This window comes from Lepisosteus oculatus, chromosome 27, assembly GCF_040954835.1.
Source record: "Lepisosteus oculatus isolate fLepOcu1 chromosome 27, fLepOcu1.hap2, whole genome shotgun sequence".
Lineage (NCBI taxonomy): Eukaryota > Metazoa > Chordata > Actinopteri > Semionotiformes > Lepisosteidae > Lepisosteus > Lepisosteus oculatus.
Window position 1 is genome coordinate 6,601,942 of NC_090722.1, and position 19,143 is coordinate 6,621,084.

Sequence of the window (19,143 nt, forward strand, 5' to 3'; positions counted from 1 at the left end):
CTATTGCAAGAAATTGCATAGTGATCTGATCTGATAGTAATACTGTACTGAACCTGCTCGAGCTCGATGTGCTGCACCTTCATCTTGCTCCCATCAGGGGGAGCCCTTGCCCCACCATCGCACCGCCCCGGCTGTCTGGTCGGGTGAGCGGCTCAATTCAATTCAGTGTCGTATCGACCAACCAGCTCCCCCTTCTCCCGCTGGAAATCACTGTGTGTCCCGCCGGGGGGCTCGGGGATGGGGGGGCGCTGGTGGATCGATCAAAGCAAATGAAATCAAGCCAGAGGGCGACACACTCAGGCAGCGCAGACCGACGGATTTTACACCTTCAATTACAGCTTTACAGCACTTAATACACAGCGCGGCACAGGCTTAAAAAGGTAGAGGACGAGATAAACACATCAGCACGTCTCTCTATCTAGAAATCGCTCAGTTGCCACCCCTCTGGGTAATCCTGCGTTAGGGCTGTCCAGCCTGTGTTCCTACAGGATGTCCAGGCCTCTCCAAGGCAGCAGAGCTCAGAGATGCTGTTAAACGGGTTCAGTTCAGCCAATAACAACCTGCAGACACACTGACCAGCCCCTCCAGGACTGGACAGCCCTGCGGACACACTGACCTGTCCCTCCGGGACCAGGACTGGACAGCCCTGCGGACACACTGACCGGCTCCTTCGGGACCAGGACTGGACGGCCCTGCGGACTCACTGACTGGCCCCTCCAGGACCGAGACTGGACAGCCCTGTGGACACACTGACCTGTCCCTCTGGGACCAGGACTGGCCCCCCAGGGACCAGGACTGGACAGCCCTGCGGACACACTGACCGGCTCTTCCAGGACCAAGACTGGACAGCCCTGTGGACACACTGACCGGCCCCTCCAGGACCAGGACTGGACAGCTATGGAGCTATTCTGACTGGCTCCTCCAGGATCCGAACTGGACCTCCTTTGTTGATGTCTATTAGTTTCTGTTCCCATGTTGGGCTGTCAATTAAACAATTAATTAAACCAAATTATTTTCTATTTTAAACATACTGTATGAAGGATTTGTCTTAAGGTCTGGTGCAGTTGATAAGTCACAGCACTCACTTCCTTGAAGACAGTTACCTAGAAAATATCTCAGAGCAAGGTTAGAAGTATAACAGGTCTGTTTTTAATTGAATAATTAATTAAGTGATGTAACAATCGCTCACACTGAAAGAAACCATAGGACATCGGTCTGACACCTGTCTAAGGTTTCTGATGGAGGGGTGCTTCCTCGTGTGTGATCGCACTGGCTCTCACTGTTAATTAGCCCAATTATTTTCTTAATTAGGCTTATTTATATTTGTTCTTTTTTTTACTTGTGCAATGATTTTGTGAAGCCAAGACAGAGCCTATAGAACCCTTCTGTCACTGGAGGGAAGAATGCGATGGATTCAGTTAATTAAGTAATTAGACTAATTAATTAGCTGAGAACCAGGCGGGAGCCAAGCCCAGAGCACACTGTGGCCTCTGACCCCGGAGCAGAGAAGAAGAGAGGGACAGAGTAACGACCACAGCGTGGATGTCAACATTTCTTTTACTGTACAGCTCCGGTTGTTTTTTTTCCCCAGACAGCAACTCTTCACGGAAGAGATGGAACTCTTCACCAAAATGTGAAAAAAAAACAGCACAGTACAATTTAAAAAAAACAACAGCCAGAGAAAACAGGAAAAAAAAAACAGGTGTTCACACTGTGTGATTGCAAAGCTGGAGTGAAATCGGAGTCAATTCAGTAAACAGCAGTTTGATCCACTCCAGGTTTTACAGTGCTGTCAGTCAGACTCCCAGTGCACAGCAGTCTGATCCACTCCAGGTTTTACAGTGCTGTCAGTCAGATTCCCAGTGCACAGCAGTTTAATCCGCTCCAGGTTTTACAGTGCAGTCACTCAGACTCCCAGTGCACAGCAGTCTGATCCACTCCATGTTCAATTACTAGCTATAAGGCTCTTCACAATTTGCACTAATAAAGCAGAAAAGCAAACATCTAAAACTATTTTAGCTCCTTAAATCTTTCTGTACAACTATCTTCAAACAAGGCAATAAGTTTCAAATCCCCAACACCTGGTGTGGCATCTCTACAAAACAAAAACCTGGAGTGAATCAGACTGCTGTGCACTGAGAGTTTGACAGACAACCACAGCACAGCTCAGTCATCATCCTTAACACAAAATCGATGCTTTTCTCTACATTTAGTTTATACCCAGACATACAACCAAATGTGTCCTAGAAATTTATAACATAAAAGACACTGTAGCTTGATGCGAGTGTAAAAGGTCTTCTTGCAGTTTGTCTGATCTTGTCCATTGATCTCTATTCCTGCATGTTTCGGTTTTCTTTAATCCAGTGGGTCTGTATAGAAAGAAAACAGAAGGGGTGACAGAGGGCACCCCCTGTCTCGCACCAATTTTAAACAGTGATCTTAGATTCAGAAAAACTGATGCTTCTCTCAACATTTTTCCAGAAAACCTCATCGACCTTAGTTTGCTCGTCTCTCCAGATTTTGCCTGTGGAACGGCTGCTGCCACACACGCACACACACACACACATACAGTGCTCATCGCTGTCCCCTCCTCCATTCACAATGAATAACGAGTACAAAAATAAAAGAAATTTCTGATCAGTAAAAAAACCTTTTCTGAAGCCTATTGGCTGAAATCCACCCCTTGCCAGCTCCTCATTGGATGGAGCCCAGCAGTCCATGCGAGACCTCATTGGTCAGCGCACCTATCAGTCCTGAATGGCTCATGTCCCATTTGAGGGCAGGGTCTATCCATCTGAAAGGTGATTGGGCCGACGGCAGAGGGAGGAGGGTTGTAGTACTGCCCAACCCACTTTAGTCAAGTTCAGTTAAGGCTGGGTCCGGTTCATTAGAGTCCAGATCAGTTCACACTTCTGGTTAGATGAAGCCTGGCTTTGCTTGGTCCAGTTTAGCTCTGATCTGTCCAGTGCATCAGCCTGCCCTCAGCTGAATTCACATTGGCCAGACTTGGCCCAGTTTGGTCCACATCAGATCACTATGCACAGCTCTGGCTCAGGTTATTAACAGTCCAAAGTGCCCCTTATTTGGCCCAGTTCAGTTTAGCCCTGTTTGGCATGGTCCAGCCCAGTGGAAGAGTCTGATGCTGCTGCTCCAACACTCAGAAAACGCCTGAAGACGAGGGAACGAGGGAGACGGAGGGAGAACGGGGGGGGAGGAGGTGAAGGGAGACAGAGTGCGTTGTGGTTTCCTTCCCAGAAACCTCCCAAACTGGATTAACAAGGCATCATGGGTTTAGACGTGAATTCCAATCCACACCCACACTCTTGACAACGATTGGGACAGAGAGAGACAGGCAGGCTGTCTGTGTGTCTAAGAGACAGACAGATACAGGGGGTCAGATTGGGACAGAGAGAGAGAGACAGGCAGTCTGTGTGTCTGAGAGACAGACAGATACAGGGGGTCAGATTGGGACAGAGAGAGACAGGCAGGCAGTCTGTGTGTCTGAGAGACAGACAGATACAGGGGGTCAGATTGGGACAGAGAGAGACAGGCAGGCAGTCTGTGTGTCTGAGAGACAGACAGATACACAGGGACAGACTGGGACAGGCCTGCTGTGCTTCCCAAGCTTGCTCACGTCAGTGTCCTGGCGTCTCTAAGGGCAGTGCTCAAGTCTCTGGGCAGCTTGTGGGCCTCACTGTCAGCAGGGAGGGATGGTGCTCCAAGAGACCCACAGACAGGTGAGGAGGAGGAGCAGGGTGGCTGAGCTCTTCATCACAGAAATCGCTGCACTGCGGGGTGCTGGAGTGCCTACACACAGACAGACAGGTTAGGACTGGCAGAGTGACAAAGACAGGGCAGGAGAGACAGACAGGACAGGGCAGGACTGGCAGAGTGACAGAGACAGGGCAGGAGAGACAGACAGGACAGGGCAGGACTGGCAGAGTGACAGAGACAGAGCAGGAGAGACAGACAGAACAGGGCAGGACTGGCAGAGTGACAGAGACAGAGCGACAGAGACAGGGCAGGAGAGACAGACAGGACAAGACTGGCAGAGTGACAGAGATAGGGCAGGAGAGACAGGACAGGACAGGGCAGGACTGGCAGAGTGACAGAGACAGGGCAGGAGAGACAGGGCAGGAGAGACAGACAGGACAGGGCAGGACTGGCAGAGTGACAGAGACAGGGCAGGAGAGACAGACAGAACAGGGCAGGACTGGCAGAGTGACAGAGACAGAGCGACAGAGACAGGGCAGGAGAGACAGACAGGGCAGGACTGGCAGAGTGACAGAGAAAGGGCAGGAGAGACAGACAGAACGGGGAAGGACTGGCAGAGTGACAGAGACAGAGCAGGAGAGACAGAGTGAGAGACAGACAGGCTGGGCAGGCAGATGACTAACCTCTTCGGACGTGAGATGTGGACCCAGTGGCTGTGAGGAAACGGAGAGAAGGAGAGATTACTACAAGGTAATACAAAAAACAGCGACAAGCGACCACACCCTGAAACATGTGCATCACACATTAACTTCCCCACAGGGCTTCCTGTCAGCGGGAGGGACAGGGATAAGGGACCACGAACGTCAGGTTTACAAAAGAAAGAAAGGAGACGGGGAGAGAGGGAGAGTGCGACACAAAGAGAACGACAGAACGAGACCGAGAGACCGGCTGGAGCAGGCAGGGGGAGAGACAGCGTGAAAGAGTGAGGGCTGGTGGGCTTGTCTGGGTGCCACTCTGCACAGCAGGGGGCTGGGAGTCTCGGAGCAGGAGGGCTGGCGAGACGGGCTTGGGGTGGGGGCTCTCTGTTAAATTCCATAAGGGAGCAACAGCTGACGGTATTTAGGCACAGCGGGGGGGAGGGGGAGCGGGGGGGGGCGGCTGTGGCCGCTCTGTGGAGCTCTGAGACACCAGGAGCTGGCCGCTCGCAGGAGAGAGAGAGGGAGACAGGGCCGTGGGTTTCCACAGAGAGCTGCAGACAGTCAGAATGGCTTTTCACAGCGGGAGGGAGAGACGGAAGACAGAGGGAGAGAGGGAAGAGAGGGAATGAGGGAGGAGAGGGACAGGGAGAAAGGAAATGAGGGAGGAGAGGGACAGGGAGAGGGAAGAGGTGGAGATGAGGGAGGAAAGGGACAGGGAGAGAGGGAAGAGAGAGGGGATGAGGGAGGAGAGGGACAGGGAGAGGGAAGAGAGAGGGGATGAGGGAGGAGAGGGACAGGGAGAGAGGGAATGAGGGAGGAGAGGGACAGGGAGAGAGGGAAGAGAGAGGGGATGAGGGAGGAGAGGGACAGAGAGAGAGGGGATGAGGGAGGTGAGGGACAGGGAGAGAGGGAAGAGAGAGGGGATGAGGGAGGAGAGGGACAGGGAGAGAGGGAATGAGGGAGGAGAGGGACAGGGAGAGAGGGAAGAGAGAGGGGATGAGAGAGGAGAGGGACAGGGAGAGGGAATATGGGAGGAGAGGGACAGAGAAAGGAAATGAGGGAGGAGAGGGACAGGGAGAGAGGGAAGAGAGAGGGGATGAGGGAGGAGAGGGACAGGGAGAGAGGGAAGAGAGAGGGGATGAGAGAGGAGAGGGACAGAGAAAGGGAAGAGAGGGACAGGGAGAGAGGGGATGAGGGAGGTGAGGGACAGGGAGAGAGGGAGAGGGGACTGGTAAAAGACAGGAGACAAGTGTTATCTTGGGACGGATTAGTGTTGGTCTAGTGAAGACGGAGATGGAGGGATAGGAGAGACAGGACTGGCAGTGGATTGGGAGAGATTAGTCCTGCTCCGCTAACAACAAGGAGCACACAGAAGGAGAGCCAGAGGGCGGGAGAGGCGCTCCCCACAGCAGCGATTCTTAGGAAGAAGAGAGCAGTGAGGGAGAAGGTTTTATATAGCGCCTTGCAAGTCCACAATGACCACCCCAGGGCACTGCACCAGAAGAAGAAAAGTCCAGCAGGAGTAAAAAGCGGCCGTGGGCTGGAAGGATGACTCCTCCAGCAACACACGGGACAAGGGAAACGTCTGAGCCAGTCTTCAAAGAGCTTCCTGACAGAGAGGAGACAGACGGGGGTCTGGAGGAGAGAGAGAGAAAGACAGGGGTCTTGTGGAGAGAGAGATGGTGAGGAGAGAGAGACGGGGGTCTTGAGAGAGAAAGAGAGAGACGGGGGTCTTGAGAGAGAAAGAGAGAGACGGGGGTCTTAAGGAGAGAGACACACACACAGAGGGGTCTCAAGAGACACGGAGACAGCAGAGGTATCCTTGATCCAAGATTAGTGATGCTCTGCTGAAGACTGAACACTTGACACAAAGGAGCCGGAGAGGGAGTGAAGGAGGGCGAGTGAGGAGTGCGGAGGGGAAGAGGAAGATTAGTGCTGCACCAGGAACGACAGAACAGGGATGAGAGGGGGAGAGGGGGAGTGGACGGTGCTCTGGGGGACCCTGGAGGGGATTAGTCTTGCTCTAGTAAAGAGAACGGAGGAGAGGCGAGGAGAGGGGGGAGAGGACAGACACGCTCTGCTTGCGAAGCCCCTTTATTGAAATTCACACAAACCCCAGCACCCACTGGCGATTAACACTCATGATACAAACATGCTGGCTGAGCAGCCTGGGGTGCCGAGCTCGGGTCTGAGTCACGGGGAATCAGACAGCGGGCAGGGCGCAACGGAGGGCCTGGAGGAGCTGAATCTCTTCGGTCCCAGGCTGGTGGGGCTGAATGGCTCCCCTTGTCTGTAAACTCTCTGACGTGCCTGAGCTCCACCCCCACAGGTGACTGAGCTCTGCCCCCGCCAGCCCCCACAGGTGACTGAGCTCCGCCACCACAGGTGACTGAGCTCCGCCCCCGCCAGCCCCCACAGGTGACTGAGCTCCGCCCCCACAAGTGAGCGATCAGAGGGAGAATCCGACAGTGACAGAAGGGTGAAGACAGCTGGGAGAAGGATGGAGGGAGTGTGAAAGAAGGGAGGGGGAGGAGTGTACTCACTGGTGGCACAGCACACAGACACCCGCAGTCTGAGACAGCGCTGCCCAGGTGGACTCTCCTCAGAGGGGACAGCTGGAAATAAACACCCTGCTTCAATACGAGGCAATCAATAATCAATTCTGTACACACCAGCTAGTCCACCACACTAGTCAGTCCTGCGAAATCAGTAAAACTGAGCAGACACATGTGATCAATAATCTATAAATGTAGTCTATTATGGACCCAGACTGTGTAATAAATACTGTGTAATAGACACTGTCAATAGTCTATATTGGACAATCAATCTATAATAGATACAAACTGTATAAACATTGTGTAATCAATAGTGTCTAATAGACAACGTCAGCATCAATAATCTATAATAGGCACACTATGCCAATCGTGTAGATGGTGGAATCAATCTATAACAGATACTCGCTGTGTTAACAGCAAAGACTGTGTAATCAATAGTGTCTAATAGACACTTTAATGCTCTTCCAAGAGGAAAAACAATCCGAACAAATCCAAGAGTCGTTTTCCTTCAGCTCTCGTTAAGAAGTCTCTCATATGACTAACTGATGAAAAAATAACTAGACAAGTCTGCCCTCGCACAGCCCTGCATCCGTTAACTCAAGACACGCAGTCTCCACGGGTTCTTCAAAAGACACAGTTAGCAGAGCTGCAGAGGAACAGGGGAGGGAGGCAGGAGGCAGGCAAGTCTGAAGCACTGAAACACAGGAACACTGTCATCTGGCCCAGACCACAGCAGCACGAGACATCTGTCTCTCTGTGGCTTTCTAGACCGAAGCAGAGAGAAGAGAGGAACCACAATTCAACTATCTTCACATGAACACTCCTTCATCATCATCAGAGCTGGAGAGTCACTGTACAGACACTCAGTCCAGCTCCTCTGTATCTTCACATGAACACTCCTTCATCATCATCAGAGCTGGAGAGTCACTGTACAGACACTTAGTCCAGCTCCTCTGTATCTTCACATGAACACTCCTTCATCATCATCAGAGCTGGAGAGTCACTGTACAGACACTCAGTCCAGCTCCTCTGTATCTTCACATGAACACTCCTTCATCATCATCAGAGCTGTACAGTAACTGCAGTAACTGCAGCTGTGCAGTAAGTCTGAGTGTGGTGGTAGTCTCTATACGGGGTGTATCAGTTTGTGTGTATGGTATAGTCTCTCTGCAGCTTGTGTGTGTGTCACTGTGTGTGTATGTTTGTGTGGTACAGTCTCTCTGCAGTGTGTGTGTGTGTGGTACAGTCTCTCTGCAGTGTGTGTGTATGTGTGTGTGGTCTAGTCTCTATGCAGTGTGTGTGTGGTACAGTCTCTATGCAGTGTGTGTGTGTGTGTGGTACAGTCTCTAAGCAGCGTGTGTGCCTCAGTGACAGCCTGCCCAGATGTGCAGATGGTAATTGGCCAGACCTGCTGCGGTCTGCTGGACTTCCTGTCTCTGACAGGCAGGGAGGAGCTGGGGCAGACAGGGGTCAGCAGCAGACAGCGGAGGACGGAGGGGCGCACTCACAGATGTAGTAGTACTCCTGTCCCGGCTGGAACTCGAAGCCCAGGGAGAAGGGCGTGAAGAGCTGGATCTTCTCGGAGAAGCGGACCGGCCCGTGGGGGGCGAAGGGCCGGCTGCACTCCCAGCGCTTGAAGGCGCCCCGACTCTCCTGGCACCTGCGGTACCCCTCGGCGCTCACCAGGTACAGGGTGAAGGACTCCGTGCTCTCGGGGGGCGTGCTGGGGGGGTAATGAGGGCAGAAGATGTCCAGGTAGTCGTTGATGTTCACCTGGACGGAGTGATCTCCCCGTGCCAACCTGAGCAGTCAGGGAGAGACAGGAAATACCCCATCACTGACCAGCACCAGAACTGGGACCTTCTGCAAATCCTGACTATCAATTTTCACCATGAATGAGATACAAGTTCATTGAGGACATACCCAATTAATAATCAATAAACAACATTGGATACTACTGTCTGCATAGCCTAAAAACAGCACTGAGAGAACCACAGCTGTCTCTCTCCTCTCCCCCTGAATTCACACACTGACACACCCCTGACTGGACTGGAGACACTGCTGTCCCTCTCCTCTCACACTGCCCCTGAATTCACACACTGACACCCCCCTGACTGGACTGGAGACACTGCTGTCCCTCTCCTCTCACACTGCCCCTGAATTCACACACTGACACACCCCTGACTGGACTGGAGACACTGCTGTCCCTCTCCTCTCACACTGCCCCTGAATTCACACACTGACACACCCCTGACTGGACTGGAGACACTGCTGTCACCCATTCGTGTGTGAAGATGTGCAGGACAGAGGGAGAGAGGTGAGGGATCTGTGTTAATTGCTGTCCTAGCTCCTTCCTCCAGCAGGGTGTGCAGGGATGTCTTCAGAAGCTATCAGCAGGCATCGGTGCTGGAGATTAGTGGAGCTCAACCAGACTGCGAGACACGCAGAGCGAGGGGGAGGCTGAGGTGTGTGCTCTTCATGCTTGCTGGCTTCCTCCTTCCCCGGACGCCCATTATTCTGACCCCCCATGGAGATCAGATCCCCCCCCCCCATCATCGGCCAATCAGAGAGCCCCGTGCCCCGCCCTCGCCAGGCACACAGGAAACTGGCACTGTCTGTGAGCTGTGGGGCAGATCAGACAGAGCAGGGCTGGGGGGAGGGGAGGGGAGAACTCGGGGGGGAGAAAGAAAGAGAGAGGAGCAGAAAGAGAGGGAGAGGAGAATCAGGGGAGAAAGAGAGAGGAGCAGAAAGAGAGGGAGGGGAGGAGATAGAAGAATTGGGAGAAAGGGAGAGGAGGATCAGAGTGTGAGGGAGAAAGGGAAAGAGGAGAGGGGGGAGGGGAGAAAGGCCTTAGAGGAGCAGGCAAGGAAGAGCGCGTCAGCACACTGCTCGGTCCCCCACAAGCCCTTTCTGAAGACCCTCAATCCAGCACACCTGTTCCCCTGGAAACCCCCAGCCTGAGAGCAGGAGGTCTTTCCCATGTCTGAATCACCTGTCTTGACACTGATCAGTCACTGGTCACCCCCAGATCCTGCAGGAACGGGGCGCAGAGAGCAAGGCAGGCAACAGCACCCTGCCTGCCTGGTGCGCTAGTCTGTCCAGCTGTCTGTACCCATTGAGCTCTCCACCAGCCCGACCATAGCCGGAGACCCTGCAAGGGAGCTGTGAAGTGCTACAGATCAGCCCACAGCTCTGTGACCAACTGATCAGAGCTAGCAGTGTGCACAGTACAGGAGGCGATAAGTGATCAATAACCACAGAGTGACACACCAGCAGTGTGCACAGTACAGGAGGCGATCAGTGATCAATAACCACAGAGTGACACACCAGCAGTGTGCACAGTACAGGAGGCAACCAGTGATCAATAGCCACAGAGTGACACACCAGCAGTGTGCGCAGTACAGGAGGTGATCAGTGATCAATAACCACAGAGTGAGGCACTCGGAGGTCTCACCGGAGGTGATACCAGCAGTGTGCGCAGTACAGGAGGTGATCAGTGATCAATAGTCACAGAGTGAGGCACTTGGAGGTCTCACTGGAGGTGACACCAGCAATGTGCGCAGTACAGGAGCTGATCAGTGATCAATAACCTCAGGGTGAGGCACTCGGAGGTCTCACTGGAGGTGACACCAGCAGTGTGCGTAATACAGGGCCTCACCAGCGCTGAGCTGATTAATTGAGTCATGCATCATTAGGTAACGGAAACGCCGGGATAAACGGTTATTGATCAGTCATGGGCGCTGATAGCAGCTTGTCTAACTACCCAATCAGCACGGAAACATTACTGAGCTGATAGCCTGCCAGCTAAGACTGATCACAGGCACTTGCCTGTGTGCTGCACAGAGCCTTTCTCCCTCTCAGTGTGGGCTAGTGCTTAGAGCTGAGGCACTGGGAGAGAGAGAGGGAGGCAGTGTGGGCTAGTGGTTATAGCTGAGAGACTGGGAGAGAGAGAGGCAGTGTGGGCTAGTGGTTAGAGCTGAGGCACTGGGAGAGAGAGAGGCAGTGTGGGCTAGTGGTTAGAACTGAGGCACTGGGAGAGAGAGAGGCAGTGTGGGCTAGTAGTAGTTAGTAGTAACAGCAGCAGTACTAGTAATAGATGTTATAATAGCAGCAATAGAAGTTATAGTAATAGTACTGACACTAGCTATAGTAACAGTAGTGGTAACAGTACTAGTAGAAGGGACAGTAACAGCAGTAGTAGGGGTTATAGATATAGTAATAGTAATGACACTAGCTATAGTAACAATAGTAGTAACAGTACTAGCAGTAGGGGCAGTAACAGCAGCAGTAGAGGTTATAGTTATAGTAATAGTACTTGCACTAGCTATAGTAACAGTACTAGCAGTAGGGGCAGTACCAGCAGCAGTAGAGGTTATAGTTATAGTAATAGTACTGACACTAGCTATAGTAACAATAGTAGTAACAGTACTAGCAGTAGGGGCAGTAACAGCAGTAGTAGGGGTTATAGTTATAGTAATAGTACTGACACTAGCTATAGTAACAGTACTAGCAGTAGGGGCAGTAACAGCAGCAGTAGAGGTTATAGTTATAGTAATAGTACTGGCACTAGCTATAGTAACAGTACTAGCAGTAGGGGCAGTACCAGCAGCAGTAGAGGTTATAGTTATAGTAATAGTACTGACACTAGCTATGGTAACAGTGTTAGTGGTAGCTACAGTAACAACTGAAGTAGCAGTCACAACTATCACCAGCACCAGCGTTAGTAATAACAGTGACGGCAGCTGTAGGATTATTTTAAAACCATTAGCTGAAACGTACAGCCAAGCTAGTCAATGGAGACAAGCTGCTCTCTGCACGTTTCACCACTTTTCAGGAAACATGAAAAGGTAATTACTGCTCCGGGGAAACCAGCCTGACGAGCAGCTTATCCTGCGAGTTCAAGTTCAGGCCTGACTCAAGTCTCTCCCTGCCACTACAGCTCAGAGTAAACATGCAGTAATTACACTCTGCTGGGAAAACACAGCACAGCACAATGTGAGTATAGTACAGTACACCACAATTTAAAAGTGTCTCAGCTCTAACCACTAGCCCACACTGCCTCCCTCTCTCTCTCTCTCCCAGTGCCTCAGCTCTAACCACTAGCCCACACTGCCTCTCTCTCTCCCAGTGCCTCAGCTCTCACCACTAGCCCACACTGCCTCTCTCTCTCCCAGTGCCTCAGCTCTCACCACTAGCCCACACTGCCTCTCTCTCTCTCCCAGTGCCTCAGCTCTAACCACTAGCCCACACTGCCTCTCTCTCTCTCCCAGTGCCTCAGCTCTAACCACTAGCCCACACTGCCTCTCTCTCTCCCAGTGCCTCAGCTCTCACCACTAGCCCACACTGCCTCTCTCTCTCCCAGTGCCTCAGCTCTAACCACTAGCCCACACTGCCTCTCTCTCTCTCCCAGTGCCTCAGCTCTAACCACTAGCCCACACTGCCTCTCTCTCTCTCCCAGTGCCTCAGCTCTAACCACTAGCCCACACTGCCTCTCTCTCTCTCCCAGTGCCTCAGCTCTAACCACTAGCCCACACTGCCTCTCTCTCTCTCCCAGTGCCTCAGCTCTAACCACTAGCCCACACTGCCTCTCTCTCTCCCAGTGCCTCAGCTCTAACCACTAGCCCACACTGCCTCGCTCTCTCTCCCAGTGCCTCAGCTCTAGTAGAGGGTGAGGGCGAGGAGGCAAGCGAGGGAGCAAGAGATTGAGAGAAAGTACATTGCTTCCCAGAGGGCCCGGGTGATTCAGTGCCATTCTCCCCCCCCCCCCCCGCCAGCCATCCTTCCATCACACAGGCGGGGGAGTGGAGGCAGCTGACGGAACGGCCCTGAGCCGCTGGAGCGAGAGAGAACAGCGGAGGGAGGGAGGAGGGGCTCTCTCTCACTCCTGTGCACCTCTGCATCCCTGTCTACTGGCAGAGGCCAGGAGGAGTGTGTGTGAGAGAGGGGAACAGAGGTGGGGGGGGGCTGTGATCACTCGGGGAGCAGCGAGGCGACACTAAGTGGACTGATCTCTGTTTATTTAAGAACTTTCACGGTCACTGCAACTCAGACCCCAGAGACATGCCTGCCCCTCCTCTCCCTCTCTTTCCCCTCTCCCCCTCCTGCCTCCACTCCTTCCTGCTGAGGGCAGACCCTGCAGCTCTCATGAGGACGAAGGAGTGTTCATGTGAAGATACTGAGGAGCTGGACTGAGTGTCTCTACAGTGACTCTCCAGCTCTGATGATGATGAAGGAGCGTTAATGTGAAGATACAGAGGAGCTGGACTGAGTGTCTGTACAGTGACTCTCCAGCTCTGATGATGATGAAGGAGTGTTCATGTGAAGATACAGAGGAGCTGGACTGAGTGTCTCTACAGTGACTCTCCAGCTCTGATGATGATGAAGGAGCGTTAATGTGAAGATACAGAGGAGCTGGACTGAGTGTCTGTACAGTGTCTCTCCAGCTCTGATGATGATGAAGGAGTGTTCATGTGAAGATACAGAGGAGCTGGACTGAGTGTCTCTACAGTGACTCTCCAGCTCTGATGATGATGAAGGAGTGTTCATGTGAAGATACAGAGGAGCTGGACTGAGTGTCTGTACAGTGACTCTCCAGCTCTGATAGCGATTCTGAATCCATAAATTCTTCAAGTCAGCAGCTGACCTTCTCTGCAGGAAAAGACATTAATTCGAATGAATGGATGCAAGAAAGCGAGCAGGAGAGGGATGGGAAATGCATTACTGGGATTCCTAACGGGAATACCCAGAGTCCGAGGCAAGAGCGGACGTGGGTTCAGTGGGGTTTGAAGGCCGAAGAGACCACGGGGTCCCCAGAGCCCCCACACACTCTCCTACCGAAAGACGAAAGGTCACTGAGCCAGCCAGTAAGGCTGTAATTCTCCTGTCCAGGTGTGCTCAGTGTGTAGGGAGGATCTCACTAAAGCAGTTGACTAATGATCTGTTTCAACGTCAAAACTGGGTGGAAGCAAGACGGACCAACATCTGTCTATACAGTCATGACACGGGAGAGAGGAATTCGAGAGTCAGTTTCGCCCTGCGCCCCTGGTGTAGCGAGAGAGCCGCCGCAGTGCATGTGTGTCAAGCAGAGGACCTGTCACAAAAACAGCTGAGCTGATACGGCACAACAACTATCCCAGTGCACAGAAGTCTGATCCACTCCAGGTTTTAAACTGGTGTCAGTCAGACTCCCAGTGCACAGCAGTCTGATCCGCTCCAGGTTTTACTACTAATGTTCTCCTTGAGTGCTGGACTGGGCTCAGGGCTGCAGAACCGGCTCTGAACTGGACTGGGCCCAGGACCATGCCAGGGCAATCCCCAACGATGGTGCCAGGGGAACCGTCAGGCCAAGCTGGGCTGTTCATGTCCCAGAGCCAGAAATCACTGCTCCTCGCTGCCTGAGTCACTGGCTGGAGGCCAAGGAGCAAATATCTGAGACTGGAGCCAAACCCACAGCACACCAGACTGGCTGGACAAGTCCGGTCACCCTGCATCACCCAGTCACACTGTGTTCCCGAGAACGCCAGGCGTGCGCCGTCGTGCTGGCCTGTGCTTACAGGGGCTGTGTCTGAGAGACAGCCGAACCCTGGACCACCGAGATTCCACCACAAGATCCTGAGACACATGTATGCCTGCTGCCTAATAACCCCCGGACTGGTTACCACTGTTACTACTGCACTGCTCCAGCACAGGGCACCACTGTTACTACTGCACTGCTCCAGCGCAGGGCACCACTGTTACTACTGCACTGCTCCAGCGCAGGGCACCACTGTTACTACTGCACTGCTCCAGCACAGGGCACCACTGTTACTACTGCACGCTCCAGCACAGGGCACCACTGTTACTACTGCACTGCTCCAGCACAGGGCACCACTGTTACTACTGCACGCTCCAGCACAGGGCACCACTGTTACTACTGCACTGCTCCAGCACAGGGCACCACTGTTACTACTGCACGCTCCAGCACAGGGCACCACTGTTACTACTGCACTGCTCCAGCACAGGGCACCACTGTTACTACTGCACGCTCCAGCACAGGGCACCACTGTTACTACTGCACTGCTCCAGCACAGGGCACCACTGTTACTACTGCACGCTCCAGCACAGGGCACCACTGTTACTACTGCACTGCTCCAGCACAGGGCACCACTGTTACTACTGCACTGCTCCAGCACAGGGCACCACTGTTACTACTGCACGCTCCAGCACAGGGCACCACTGTTACTACTGCACGCTCCAGCACAGGGCACCACTGTTACTACTGCACTGCTCCAGCACAGGGCACCACTGTTACTACTGCACTGCTCCAGCACAGGGCACCACTGTTACTACTGCACGCTCCAGCACAGGGCACCACTGTTACACTGCTCCAGCACAGGGCACCACTGTTACTACTGCACGCTCCAGCGCAGGGCACCACTGTTACTACTGCACGCTCCAGCGCAGGGCTCTACTGTTACTACTGCACGCTCCAGCGCAGGGCACCACTGTTACTACTGCACGCTCCAGCACAGGGCACCACTGTTACTACTGCACTGCTCCAGCACAGGGCACCACTGTTACTACTGCACGCTCCAGCACAGGGCACCACTGTTACTACTGCACTGCTCCAGCACAGGGCACCACTGTTACTACTGCACGCTCCAGCACAGGGCACCACTGTTACTACTGCACTGCTCCAGCACAGGGCACCACTGTTACTACTGCACGCTCCAGCACAGGGCACCACTGTTACTACTGCACTGCTCCAGCACAGGGCACCACTGTTACTACTGCACGCTCCAGCACAGGGCACCACTGTTACTACTGCACGCTCCAGCGCAGGGCACCACTGTTACTACTGCACGCTCCAGCGCAGGGCTCTACTGTTACTACTGCACGCTCCAGCGCAGGGCACCACTGTTACTACTGCACGCTCCAGCACAGGGCACCACTGTTACTACTGCACTGCTCCAGCACAGGGCACCACTGTTACTACTGCACGCTCCAGCACAGGGCACCACTGTTACTACTGCACTGCTCCAGCACAGGGCACCACTGTTACTACTGCACGCTCCAGCACAGGGCACCACTGTTACTACTGCACGCTCCAGCACAGGGCACCACTGTTACACTGCTCCAGCACAGGGCACCACTGTTACTACTGCACGCTCCAGCACAGGGCACCACTGTTACTACTGCACTGCTCCAGCGCAGGGCACCACTGTTACTACTGCACTGCTCCAGCGCAGGGCACCACTGTTACTACTGCACTGCTCCAGCACAGGGCACCACTGTTACTACTGCACTGCTCCAGCACAGGGCACCACTGTTACTACTGCACGCTCCAGCACAGGGCACCACTGTTACTACTGCACGCTCCAGCACAGGGCACCACTGTTACTACTGCACTGCTCCAGCACAGGGCACCACTGTTACACTGCTCCAGCGCACTCGCCTCTCTGAAATGTCACTCATTCGCGGTGACCTGAGCTCCGATCGGCGCTCTCCCCACACGGCCGGTACCAGGAGTCCTACCTGGCGTTGCTGCTGTTCCAGTGCACCGCCTGCCTCAGGCCCCCCGCTGTCGCCAGCAGCTCCAGAGCGAGGGCGAGCCTCCACAGCATCCAGACTCCGGGGCGGCGGGGACAGCTCATCTCGCCTGCCGGCACAGGGCGGCTACAGCGCGCTGCTCGGGTCCGTATTTTTTTTTTTGGGGGGGGGGGCGGAGAGTGGGAGGGGGCTGGGAATCTCGCCTCCACGCAGGTAACCGTGCAAAGAGAAATACCTCCGTCCGCGCATGCACGAGTCATGAAAAAAAAAGGTGTTTTCCTCTGGATTCTCCCACCCTCCTCCCTCCCCGCAAAAAACACAAGAAAACAACAGCTCTGATTTCCTGAATCGGCCGCTTCCTGAAGACCTGCAGAGGTCCGGAGAAGTTCCGAGAAGTTTTCTGCTCGCTCCGACTCACAGCTCAGTCACATCACCGCAGGGGGCTCGCTCCCGGTCGCTCTCCCGGCACAAAGAGGGAGAAAGTTGGGGAAAAGTCTTCCCACCCTTCCTCTCCAGTCTTCCAGTCTGCCCAATCTGCCCAGTCCGTCCCCTCGGGCTGGTCCGCCTTCTCTGCTGCGGTGATTCCACGGCACGAGCTGGGAAGGGACCCCGGCTACTGGCAGCAGTTTTGGGACAGAGGGTGTGTGGAGGAGGAGGAGGAGAAGGGGGGGAGCAGGTCTCGCCCGCGCTGGGAAGGAGGGGCCCCCCCGAGACGTCAGCCAATCAGGGCGCGGGAAAGGAGAGAGGTGCGCATTCCAAAGCCCGTTTAAAAACAACAACTCCGACAGGTTGAGTTATTCCCGGGGCAGGACGCGTGTCAGCGCCGTGAAGTGAAGTGAACTCGCCACCCTCACTCCGCCGGGCAGGTAGTAGGAGTGTGTCAAGTCATGTCTGTAAATCCCCGCTTCGTTTGCTTTCTTTCGCTTTGTAAATGTCCGTGAACGATGCGCGGATCGGTTCTGCTTTGGCGACGCTGTAACTTCTCTGAAGAGACTCGACAGCCGCCTGGGTACCGTATTGTGACCGGAGCGGGCCCCTCTCCTCTCGGGCCGGCCCCGGGGTGGTGACCCCTGGGCCCCAGTACTCCTCCCTGCTCCAGCCTGGACCTGAGTGGCTATTGAGATGGTTTCTTACATCGGATCATTTGGAGACCAGCCGTGTCCAGCCCTTGGGGGCGTTAGTAGTTAACTGAGCCCAGGATCTCATCCAGCTGTGTCTGGAAAGAAACTGGGGTGTTGTCTTCAACAACATGGCTGGGCAGCATGTTCCACACCCCTGCCACCTTTTGTGTAAAGAAGTGCCCCCCCTGTTCTAAGTATTAAGTACACTTCCCTGAAGTTTCCTCCAGTTCTTGTCTCGCTGTTTTGTCTGGAGAAATCCCCCAGGATTGACTGTCAGAGGCTGCGGAGGATGTCGGACACGCAGGGTCAGAAGTGCTAGGTCTCCTGGTAGTGTTCTCTCCGGATGTTCCTCCGGCCTGTCGGAATGCCAGGCACAGCTCGGACTGCGTTCTCTCGTGCAGATGGGAGACGCTGGGCTGTGCGCAACTCCGCGCGGCTGGACTGAGGCAGCACTCATTCATCCAGGGGGCAGAAAGGGCGTTCACATCGAAACTGAACCTGTCTCTCTTCATCTCCAGTACATCTCCCTGTCTGTCTCTCTGCATCTACAGTACATCTCATTGCCTGTCTTTCTGCCTGTCTGTCTCTCTGCATCTCCAGTACATCTCCCTGCCTGTCTTTCTGCCTGTCTGTCTCTCTGCATCTACAGTACATCTCTCTGTCTGTCTCTCTGCATCTCCAGTACATCTCCCTGCCTGTCATTCTGCCTGTCTGTCTCTCTGCATCTACAGTACATCTCTCTGTCTGTCTCTCTGCATCTCCAGTACATCTCCCTGCCTGTCATTCTGCCTGTCTGTCTCTCTGCATCTACGGTACATCTCCCTGCCTGTCATTCTGCCTGTCTGTCTCTCTGCATCTAGAGTACATCTCCCTGTCTGTCTCTCTGCATCTACGGTACATCTCCCTGCCTGTCATTCTGCCTGTCTGTCTCTCTGCATCTACAGTACATCTCCCTGCCTGTCATTCTGCCTGTCTGTCTCTCTGCATCTACAGTACATCTCCCTGCCTGTCTTTCTGCCTGTCTGTCTCTCTGCATCTACAGTACATCTCCCTGCCTGTCATTCTGCCTGTCTGTCTCTCTGCATCTACAGTACATCTCTCTGTCTGTCTCTCTGCATCTCCAGTACATCTCCCTGCCTGTCATTCTGCCTGTCTGTCTCTCTGCATCTCCAGTACATCTCCCTGCCTGTCATTCTGCCTGTCTGTCTCTCTGCATCTACGGTACATCTCCCTGCCTGTCATTCTGCCTGTCTGTCTCTCTGCATCTACAGTACATCTGCCTGCCTGTCATTCTGCCTGTCTGTCTCTCTATCTGTCTCTCAGCCTGTCTCCCTGTTGGTCTCATTGCCTATCTGTCTGTCTCATTTCTGTGTATCTGTCTGTCTCCTTGTGTATCTCCTTCTCTGATTCTCTCTCTCTCTTACTTGTGTCTCTTGTCTCTGTGTGTCTCTCGGTCTGCCTGGAGACGGAGCCGGCCGCTCTGACAGACAGGCCCTACAAGCAGAGGAAGTGACACGGGCCTGTGAG

At 53.8% G+C, this 19,143-nt stretch overlaps 1 protein-coding gene across 1 annotated transcript; it reads right to left on the bottom strand.

The window, feature by feature from the left end:
- Positions 1 to 1,126: 1,126 nt before the first annotated feature.
- Positions 1,127 to 17,728, bottom strand: LOC138225340 (ephrin-A4). Its single transcript, XM_069185245.1, has 5 exons — positions 16,481 to 17,728; positions 8,476 to 8,768; positions 6,956 to 7,027; positions 4,398 to 4,427; positions 1,127 to 3,807 (listed from the first exon to the last, which is right to left on the bottom strand). The coding sequence occupies exons 1-5, from the start codon at positions 16,753 to 16,755 to the stop codon at positions 3,698 to 3,700; spliced, it is 780 nt and encodes a 259-aa protein (XP_069041346.1). The 5' UTR covers positions 16,756 to 17,728; the 3' UTR covers positions 1,127 to 3,697.
- Between the last annotated feature and the right edge of the window lie 1,415 nt (positions 17,729 to 19,143).

Bases quoted from the DNA above. Each gene is read 5' to 3' on its own strand.
- LOC138225340 (XM_069185245.1), bottom strand. From the start codon at position 16,755: ATGACTCGTGCATGCGCGGACGGAGGTATTTCTCTTTGCACGGTTACC. The intron at 7,028-8,475 runs GTGAGTGCGCCC...GTTTATTTCCAG, and splicing joins ACAGGAGTACTACTACATCT to CTGTCCCCTCTGAGGAGAGT. The intron at 4,428-6,955 runs GTGAGTACACTC...GTTTCCTCACAG, and splicing joins GTCTGTGTGCTGTGCCACCA to CCACTGGGTCCACATCTCAC.